Source organism: Aythya fuligula, chromosome 9 (genome assembly GCF_009819795.1).
Source record: "Aythya fuligula isolate bAytFul2 chromosome 9, bAytFul2.pri, whole genome shotgun sequence".
Taxonomy (NCBI): domain Eukaryota; kingdom Metazoa; phylum Chordata; class Aves; order Anseriformes; family Anatidae; genus Aythya; species Aythya fuligula.
Genome location: NC_045567.1, coordinates 9,165,791 through 9,176,269, shown reverse-complemented (window position 1 = coordinate 9,176,269; position 10,479 = coordinate 9,165,791). Strand labels below are relative to the sequence as shown.

The window sequence follows — 10,479 nt, the reverse complement described above, 5'->3', positions numbered from 1 at the left end:
TCGGCTCGCCCCGTGCTCGCCCCGTCCCCGCCGCGCCCCCCCCCCGTCCCCGCCCGCCGCCGCCTCACCTGGCCCCGCTCCGCGCCGCGGCCCCGCCGCCGCCGAGCCCCGAGCTTCGCTTCCGCCGCCGCCCTCGGGCGATTGGCTGCGGCCGGCCCCGCCCCCTGCGCCGACCCCGCGGCTCATTGGCTGCCGCCTCCAAGCCCCGCCCCTCGCCCCGCCATGGCGGCACGGCCGCGCTGCTGCCCCGCCCGGCCGGCACCGGAAGCGCCGGGCCCGGAAGCGGCGGAGGGGCGGCAGCGGCGGGCGGCAGGTGCGGGCCTGAGGGAGCCCCGCGGGGGGGGGGGCGCTGATCGGTACCGGCTGGGCTTTTATTATTTTTTTTTTATCTCCCGGTTTCGGTGATGCTGCGGTACCGGGAGATGCCCGCTGCCTCGCGCTGCGCAGACACCGGCCGTGTGGGGCTGGCACAGCAAGGCCGGGGGGGGCACGGGACGGGCGGTGCTGGAGCGGCTCCTGCGGGGACAGGCGGGGGGGGCTGGGGGTGCCCGGCCCCCTGAGGGGGGGGCCTGGGGGGCCTCGCTGCAGCCGTGCGGTGCTTGGAGGGGTCTCGTGGAAAGGGGGAGGAGAGGCTCTGCGCGGCCAGATGGTGACAGGACCAGGGGAAGGGCTCTAAACTGGAGGAGGGGAGGCTGAAATTGGAGGTCAGGAGGAAATTCTGCACTCAGAGGGCGGTGAGGCACTGGCACGGGTTGCCCAGAGAGGTTGGGGGTGCCCCAGCCCTGGAGGTGTTCGAGGCCAGGTTAGGTGAGGCCCTGAGCAGCCTGGTCTAGTGGGTGGTGGCCCTGCCTATGGCAAGGGGTTGGAACTGGGCGATCCTTGGGGTCCCTTCCAACCCAGGCCATTCTGTGATTGTAGCATGTCTCCTTAAAGCCAGTAGCATATGGCATGTGTGCCCCAGAAGAGAAGTGAGTTTATCTGAAAGCACAAATACACAGGAAGCTGGAATGGGCTTAGCTTCAATTGTAGCTTAGGGGTCATATTTAAAATCTTTGCCTCTTTTCATGTTTTCAATAGTATATTTGATTTTTGTTAGCCTAGGTAGGACCCTGATTATTTAACTGATTTATTACATGAAGCAGGCCACTGAATCTTAAAATGCCTTAATGTCCTTGGATACGTGGGATTCTCTACTTACAAAAAGAGACAAGGCAAAGCTAACTTTTTTCTTCATCTTTTTTAGGCTTCCCTATAAAATGGGAATACTTGTTGCAGTTCTTGGAATCTGGTTCAGCTCTTCACTTGTAAAGGGGGATTCTAAGGCTGTGACAACATCGCTAACTACAAAGTGGTCTTCAACTCCTCTGTTACTTGAAACAAGGTAAGGTCATTGTGATTTTCATTTGCAAATCAGTATATGCTTCGAGGATAATATAATTTATCTGTTTTTAAAAACTGTAAACTACATTTTTAGTGTTTACCATGAGATTATTATGTGATGTTTCAGCTTAGTTATAAGCACTAGCATCAGCTGGCTAACTGTCCAGTATGCCGCAGAGGGCTTTGCTTCCATTTCATGTGACACGGACCTGCTGCTGTGTTCCCATGGCTGTATAATGTCAACACTCTTATATGTCAGCTCTTGAGCAGCAGTCAGAAAAATCCCATTTGCTCCTACCTGGGTACCTTGACATACCCCGGTGTCCCCAGGGAGTTGCTGCAGTTGGGGCAGCAATTTTCATATGAAAACAGGTGGACGTTGATGGGCTTCATTGAAATGGGCATGGCTCTGGGTGACAAGACAGGGGGGTCCAAGGTGAAATTATTTTTCTGTAACGTTCTCTTTAGAAATTCTGTTTTAAGACTGAAGAATGCTCAAGCAATACAATACAAAGCTCAGGTGTTAATGCCAGGAATTAAAGACCCTGATAATGTTAAACACTCTGCTGGAGAAACCTTAGAGGAACTTGGCAGGAAAGCTCTCCCTAGAAGGCTAGGAAATAGTAAGCAGTAATAATGTGCCGAGGCCTTCACTTGTAACCTAACCATTAGGAAAGACTTCGGGTAGGATTGTTCATCTGGGCTGAACTCCAGAATGATAGAGCACTGCAGTGCCAAGTTCCTTCTGGAGCTTGATTTGCTAAGCCTGGCACTGTGGTTCTTCACTTAAGTTAATGTCTGTCACGTTAGGTTAGAATGTCTTGAAAACACAAGCTACTGTGGCAGCTAGTGGGCTCCAAAGCTTGTGTCATAACATCCTTTAGCGCATGAAGCATGTTACGAGTTTAGACTTGATAAAGTATTTGTTGTTAGCAAAGTTGAGAGAATTATTTTGCTGTCTAACACTCTATAATCATATACTTAATATATGGGGAATCATGTCACGATCTGAAGTTGTGACTTCTCTTATTGCTCTTTTAAAAGAAAGAAAAAAGGAAAGAAACCTACAAAGCCAGTAGTTCGAATAAACTATAGGTTATTACAACGAAGTAAGCAAAACTGTATGTTTCTCATAAAAGATGGCTAGTAAAGAAATACATGAAGGAGGAAAGCTGCCAGAACGTACGCCACTGCTAGTGGGCCTTGAGAGTTTAATAGATGCTTTGAGAGGTTCTTTCATGTAGTATGTGTTTGTCCTGGCCTGCACCTACTAATTGCTTTGGTATTGTTTTTCCTGGTCTGCTTTTTCTAGTAACATGTGCTTTTCTGATATGGATAAACATACAGTAGGAGCTAACTTTCTGTAATGCTGTACAAAGTATTAGTATTGTAACTTGGAGAAACTTGAAAGGCCTAGCTATCTCCTCTCTTCTTGTTCAGTGAATTTTTATCAGAAGAAGGTCAAGAAAAATTCTGGAACTTTGTTGAAGCCAGTCAAAATATTAAGACACCTGAACATGATGGTAAGCTTTCATAATATTTTTCTTGAACGATGACTGAAAATTGGGATGGTTGAAAAATAAACCAATAAGTTTTGTCCTCCATTGTATAGCATTATAGCAATCCAATCAGGACTGATTTCAGTAATGTTTTTATTGTGAAAGTGCCCAAGGCTTTTGGGTATCCATTTGACAAAAGCGGTAGATAACAAGCCTGAAATGCATTTTACTCACTAGTTTGTCTCAGCATTAGGCATAAAACATTATTAATACTTTATGTTTCAGTTTCTAAACTGAATTACTGAACTCCCATGTGAATTACATGGGAGTTCTTTACTGTTCTTTATTACCTGCCTCCTCCCCAAGTCTGTTTGCGTACTTAAGAATCTGTATGTGACCATGTTTTCTCATGGATCTCTGTTGAAGTCAGCTCTCTTCCATCTGTTGAACTGGTTGTAATGAAAATTAAGGAGGAAGAGTCGAATGCATGTTTACAATTAGTGTCATGGGTTTCTGTTAGTATAAATCACAAGTAAGATTAAAAGTCCCTCTTTAATGGGAATATGGTATAGAAAGATGACTGCTTGTATTCTGACTTTGCAGGTAGCAATTATTCTTCTTACCATGGAATGCTGAAAGTAGCCTGCCAGAGTTTGTCACCTTTGCAGCAGAATTTGTTGAAATTTTCCTTGTCTTTACGCTCTTATTCTGCAACGGTTCAAGCTTTTCAACAGGTTAGTACAGCACAGGGGAAATCCTTGAATGTTTTGTAGAGCATTGTGTAAGGCCCAGGAAGGAGGTATGTGTTACAAGACATTTCAGAATATCAAAAATCCTGACCTGACAGGTGCTTCGTACACTGGAGCTAAGGTATGTAGGTATATGCTGGTTTCGTTGTGTGCCAAATGCAAGTCCATCTGTATGCAGTCGACTAAAGAACTGGGATTTTGAAATGTTTGTATATCTTTGGTACCCTCTGCACTAATAAATGGGTGAAGATTTTTTTGAGGAAAATCTTTACAGCTCTGCTGATGCTTATGGCACCAGTGATGTTCCCGTTATTCAGTTTTACTTAAAGATAGTAACCCATGAATGTGTGGTTCGAACTTTTAGAACCTCTACCTGACAAATGCTTATACTTGGTATTCCTTTTTAAACTTGGTTCTCACGCAGTTCACTGCAAGTTGTCTCCTAATATTACGCTTCATTGGAGTACATTAGAAGACATCTTCCTTTCTCATCTTGAATCTTTTTATTGTTTGCTGTTTAACAAATATAGTGGTTTCTGATATGTAATGCCAAAAAAAAAATCACCAAAAACCCACACACCACAATTGCTCACCTTACATTTTGTACCAGAAACTATTACTACAGCTAATAGGCTTGGAAAATAATATTTGTAAAAAGTTAGGACTTAATTATCAGTTTTATGATTTTTATCTTGTCTTTAAATTGCACAATAAATGGGGAAGACAACCAGTTGTTACGGAGTTATGCTGTTAACACTTTCACTTGTTCTAAGGGCAAACATTCAATGTACTTTATTGCAAATATTTTAATACAGATAGCAGCAGATGAACCTCCACCAAAGGGCTGTACCCTATTTTTTGCTGTGCATGGGGAGAAGACATGTGAATTTGAATCTCTTGGAAAGCTTTTACAGACAGCTTCAGAAAGGTATTTACTTAATTTCGAAACATAAAATTATCTCTTAACTTAACCTAGATAGACTCACTGCTGTAAAGAGACTGTAATACACTGGTAGTTCATACCTTCTTTGGTTTTGATTTATCCTCTCCATTTCTTGCACAGAAGCGGCAGTCACTTAGTTCTTGCTAATCAAGATGGGATTGGCATTTTCTGGTCCCTTTCTCTTTCACAGCATTCTTCCTCTTAAAAACATATGAAAGTGCTTGGACAAACTGGAAACAATTTGTTGAAGGACAGTAACAATTCTTGGAAATGTGTAAAGTCTTTAGAATGTAGGGAGAACAGAAAGATCTGGGCTGCGTTTTAAAATGATAGTTAATCCATTCATAAAATTATATCTATTAAAGCAGCATGGTATTTTTTTCCCTATATAATTTTCTCAGTGTTAACAAAAGGAAAACTGTTACCATGCAATATAATTCAAATTCAGATTTCTTTACAGGATGAAGAACAAAATTTGAGCATAACTGTTAGTAACAAAAATGAACTGTGAAATATAATTCCTCCTAAAAAGAAATCTTGGTTTGTCTTCATAGGAATCTTGCTAGTTCTGTTTTTGAAAAAATAAGTTATTTTTGTTAATATGCAAACATATTGCATCAATAGCTCATAGGCTGCTAATGCTGACTCACTGGGAATATTTTAAATACTTCAACGTATCTTAGACGTGGTTTAAGAACAGAAGTTGAAAATGGTCTTCTCATTCACTTTCTTATTTGTATAGTCAGCCAAGGGCAGGGTCCTCATGATTTTGAGTTCCTAGAACATGTGCTGTGTTAGCCTTGTATTTCTATACAGAACTGAATCAAAAAAAAATAAAGGAAGTAGTTACCATTTTTTAAAAAAAGTATCATATTCGATTAAAAATAGCACCTAGCTACTTGTCTTTTCATATGTCTGTTTTTAATGAAGCTTTATCAACATGCGTCAAGTGCTGTCAACTGTGATAACACGTGGGAGTAACTTGACATGTATTCAGCGAAGACAAAAACAGCTATTAAACATGAGAAAAAGAAATAATGAATCTTGCACTGAGTAAGGACACAGTATGAATCACACTGATAATTTTCCATGTTTACTCTTAGGCCAAAGCCATTTCTGTTCAAAGGGGACCACAGGTACCCAGCGTCAAATCCTGAAAGTCCCATCGTCATACTTTATGCTGAGATTGGCACAGAGGAGTTCTACAGATTCCATAAACTCCTTGTTTTGAAGGCTGAGGCAGGAGAAATCACTTACATCCTCAGACACTATATTGCTGTAAGTATATTTGCATAGCAAAAATTTGATTCTCTTAAATTTACACTTACATAATGCATTGCTGCTTGATTGTAATATGGAATACTGACATTATTATATCATTGCATGTAGCTAAGGACTGGAGACTATTTAACGTCTCCTGATTGTTTAAGTAAGAGAATCGTTTGGTTTTTACAAATGCAGAGCTAGTCTCCAGATAAATTACGGAGTTTAACCTAGAAAAATGTTGTTCTATCAAATAATAGTCAGATATTTCCACAGTCAGGCCACTCAAGTTACTTGATATGAAAAGCAGAGATTAACCATAGGGTCCAATTTTCAAATGAAAGGCCACTTTGTTACAGAGCCACTTACCAGTCCTAGTACAACTTGTCCCATTTTCCATCTCCCTCCCATAACCACTGCTAACCACTGGATTGATATTTAACTATACATTTTAAAAGCTCAGACTTCTATTTGACTTTTTTCTGAATATTGCTTAATGGTGCTAAAACCTTCAGCAGAGCAGCTAGTAGCCAGACTTGAATGCAAAAAAAAAAAGTTACTTCTAGTGACATCAGATAAAATAATCATACATTGCATATACCACTCTCCTTTTTAAAAGTAACTTGTCTATCCTAGTCATTGTGTAGTAGGTCTCAGTACAGTTGTGTTAGTACAGTACAGTACTGAAGAATCACTCATTTGTTTCTAACTTGCAGTTATCAGTTGGGTCTAAAATAGATACGAGCTTGAAATTTCTTAGCTTTGGGAAATGGCAGCTTTTAATTTGTAGATCAAAACAAAGAGTGGCAATGTACTGTTTGCTTTTCCTTACAGAATCCCAGTAAAGAAAAAGTCTACCTCTCCGGCTATGGTGTGGAACTGGCTATTAAAAGTACAGAATACAAGGCCAAGGATGATACACAGGTGAAAGGTGAATTCTTATTTTAAACTACTTTAATGTGAGCATTTTAATTTTATGGGGATATATTTTTTTATATATATGGATAGATAGATTACTTATAATGTATACAGGATATATGGGGTTTGTGTATATACATTCATATTTACAGGGATACTTAGTTTTATATATGAGTATATATATGTATGTATGTCTGAATTGCAGATATTCGTCCTTCTGATCTGAAATCACAAAAATCACTGTCTTCTCTTTCTCTTTTTGGGATTACATTCTTTGAATCATATATTTGCTGAGGCACTTGTTTTCCTTATTTCTGAAATGCTGGACAGAACGGTGTCATGGCTGCACTAGATCTTATTAATGGCACTATTAATACAACTAATTTTTCACCAGATAACCACATTTCTTTGCAGATGTACTGCACTTCGCTTCCTCTACTTCCAGTTCCCTTAGCTTATCCATCCTCAGAGCAGAATGTTTCATGTTGTTCTTTGGAAAAACAGAATGCTCTGTAGGTTTTTTTGCTTTTGCTGCTCTGTAGAGCACTGATCTGTTTTTCAAACTCTCATGCATCTGCCAAAGCTATTTTATTGTGTGTGTGTGTGTGTATTCATATATGAATGTGTAATCAATACATATTCATACGTATGAATATGTATACACACACACAAAGGTAAACAGAATTCTCTGCTTTTACTTATGACTTTAAAAAAAAACAACAACTTTTTTTTTAAGTTACAGATAACAGCTGTGAAGAAGAGAACTTAGATTTTGAACTGAGTTTTGCAGTTTATCCAGCTTCTAGATACAGATCTAATCTCTGACTTAAAATATCTTGCCATGGTCTAGAGTATTGACAAACAGAACTACTGGTCTTTATTTTTAGGAAGATTTAATTTTGAGAGGAACAAGAATACTAAAGCAGATGATTCAACTTAAAATTGTTGTTACCAGTGTTTAAATTTCCATTAATACATTATCAAGTCATGCAAAAGTGCTGATACTGTGTGTAAAATAGGAGGTTGGAAGCCTTTGTCTCCAAGTGTCTATGTGAAAGTAATTCTGGGGAAAAGTTTCTTATCTGTAAGCTTGTAAAGTTTTACACCAGTATCAATGCAGTGATTAAAAATGCTTTAGAAAACAGACAAACCATGTGGATAAGCTGCAGATTAGAGGTGTGTGGTTTTCATCAAACTCCTGTCTGATTCTGGTCAGTCTCTTATGTGTGCCTGTGCTGTTTCTGCATGTCCATAAGCAAGCATTCATTCAAAAGGTTGGGACTTTTTGATTAGACTTGAGAATGAAACTTGTAGATTGGAGCTGGTTTGTGTCCACCTAGTTAAGAGATTGTCTGAGTCTTTTGCACAGATCTTTTTGTTATTTAAGCCCAGAATTGGACTTGACTCGGATACTGTTTTTTATCCTGTATTTTGGGGCTAAAATCAGGATTATGCTTCTGATAGGAGTTTTTCACGTACTCTGCAAAGCTTTCATGTCATGAAAGCTCCTATGCCCCAGTGATTTTTTCTGCAGTGCCTAAATCTGAGTCTCTGAGATTTCCATTTAGTTTAAGCTTTTGCTTCTAAGCAATCCAACTAGGTTTTATTTCAGCTGTTACAGTGTTAGTTTGTACAGTTAGTGTGTCCTGGATACGGGTTCCAAAGTGAACCTGAAACTTGGCTTTTTTCTTGTCCTCAGTTACTACAGTATCATTTTGTTGAACTTACCAAAATAGGCATGAAAACTACTTCTGAATACTTTGGTAGTGTTTTCCTTCTCTGTGTTTATAGGCACAGATGTGAATGCTACAGTAATAGATGAAAATGACCCCATCGATGAAGTTCAAGGATTTCTTTTTGGGAAATTGAGGTAAAACTCCATTGTTGGGTTAACCATATGTGTTAGCAGCGTACTTCTTCATATGCTAGTTCCTTCAAATTAGTAGCAGACTTGCTTACAGGAAACCCCAGAGTTGCTTTACCATTATTCCTTTTTAGGCAGTTGTATCCTGACCTGACGGAAGAGCTGAAAGAACTTAGAAAACACCTCGTGGAGAGTACCAATGAAATGGCACCTTTGAAAGTATGGCAATTACAAGGTAATCTGTATGAACAGCTTCAATACAGCATTGCTAAAACTTAATGTAAACCTATCTTCCCGTGCTCTATAAAAATGAGGCCGGTAGTGGCTGCACACAGTTCAGAGAACTTGACTGTAAATTCCTGCACTGGAAGCAACCAGCTTTCTAAAGCTTCTTTACAGAGTCCTGTTGAAATACCTTTTGAAAGATTATTTCATGGGACTTCTGAAGTGAAGTTTGCTTTCTATATTTTGAAGAATAGAAAGCCACTTGTTCTTAAACTAACTAAATGCAGAATAGCAAAGGAAATGTAAAGTTTCTTTCCACGATCACATCCTTGGTGTGGAAAGCTGAGATTTCTCAAGACCAAAAGAAATCTATTTCAAGAGTCTCTGCATGCAGCTATGACCTATTTCCTTGCAAATCATCAGTAGAAGTCTGTGGAAGGGTTGTTCATTCTCTGGAAAAAAAAGTAATAGGAAATACTGAACGTGTGTTGTAGCCACAGTGAATCTACCTATATCCAATCAAGTGGTATTTGTATTTCTAGCTTGTGAAATAATTCCCTAGGCCCCTTCTGAAGGGTAGATCCTCCTACTCAGAACAAAAAAAAGTGATTGTCTAGTCTCATTGAAGCTACCTGTAGGTGGTATTGGTTCATACTGAAAGGATTACTTACTTCAAGGCAAGTCATAGAAGGGAAGAAGACAAAAGAAGGTATCTAAAGGTGCAGATGAAAAAGTAAATACATTTTTTTATATGTAACCAATGAGCAAAAAAGTTGAAAGCCAGAATTAAGATGACTGCAATAGCATGTTTTCATTTTACTGTTGTTTCACCTGTAGATTTAAGTTTTCAAACTGCTGCACGCATTTTGACTGCTCCCCCTGTGGATGCTTTGATGGTCATGAAAGATCTCAGTCAGAATTTTCCTACAAAGGCCAGGTAATTCCAATAATGAATACTTGGAGAGTTGGGTTTTTTTCATGTCATTTTTCACAGCAGAACATGAGACGGGCAACAGTGGTTGGGTTAATGTCTGCATTTCTCTTTAGCTGAAAGCAAACACCGGAGAAGGTTTATGCAGAAATGTTCTTCAGCTTATGATTACAGTGAGGATCTTAGTGTTTCTCTTCAGCAGTTGGTGTGGAGTAGTGCAAAATTTGACAGACCTTAGCTGTTAGTGTGAAATGCTTCTGAACCTTTTGTTTTGAGTCCTCAAGAATTTATTGGGTAGGATTTCCATTTGATGTCTTAAGCTTAACCTTTTCACTGGATCCCACTCTTTTGGGATTCACTTCAGCAGACAGCCCAGTCAGCTGTGTCAGATGTTGATGTGCAATTCCACTGTTCTTTGCACTTTGTCAATTTCTTGAAATTAATTTGAATGTGCTCAGGTAATTCAGTCATAATGTGGCCTGCCCAACCAGTGAAGAAATAGATTTCTTTTGATAGATTTCATGACCTGGGTTGTAAAGATGATGCAGGAGCTGCTCCTTTTTTGAGTAGATGCAGATAGACTTGAGTGTTTTAAAAAAAAAAAAAAAAAAAAAAAAAAAGTCTGGTCTTATCCCCAGTGATGGATGTTATGATTGTACTGTTGATAACTTCTTAAAGTATGGATGATCTTGTCACTTTGCTCACAA

General features: G+C 39.8%; 1 protein-coding gene across 2 annotated transcripts in view; it reads left to right on the top strand.

Moving 5' to 3' along the window:
- Window positions 1–276: 276 nt before the first annotated feature.
- UGGT1 (UDP-glucose glycoprotein glucosyltransferase 1) overlaps window positions 277–10,479 on the top strand; it is a 43,139-nt gene continuing 32,936 nt past the window's right edge. For both annotated transcript variants that reach the window (XM_032192979.1, XM_032192978.1), the window contains exons 1-10: window positions 277–313; window positions 1,244–1,381; window positions 2,821–2,903; window positions 3,483–3,613; window positions 4,444–4,556; window positions 5,675–5,849; window positions 6,669–6,765; window positions 8,544–8,622; window positions 8,751–8,851; window positions 9,679–9,778. In XM_032192979.1, coding sequence (XP_032048870.1) covers window positions 1,257–1,381; window positions 2,821–2,903; window positions 3,483–3,613; window positions 4,444–4,556; window positions 5,675–5,849; window positions 6,669–6,765; window positions 8,544–8,622; window positions 8,751–8,851; window positions 9,679–9,778 — 1,004 coding nt within the window. In that variant the 5' untranslated portion in view covers window positions 277–313; window positions 1,244–1,256. The remainder of the gene's footprint in view (window positions 314–1,243; window positions 1,382–2,820; window positions 2,904–3,482; window positions 3,614–4,443; window positions 4,557–5,674; window positions 5,850–6,668; window positions 6,766–8,543; window positions 8,623–8,750; window positions 8,852–9,678; window positions 9,779–10,479) is intronic.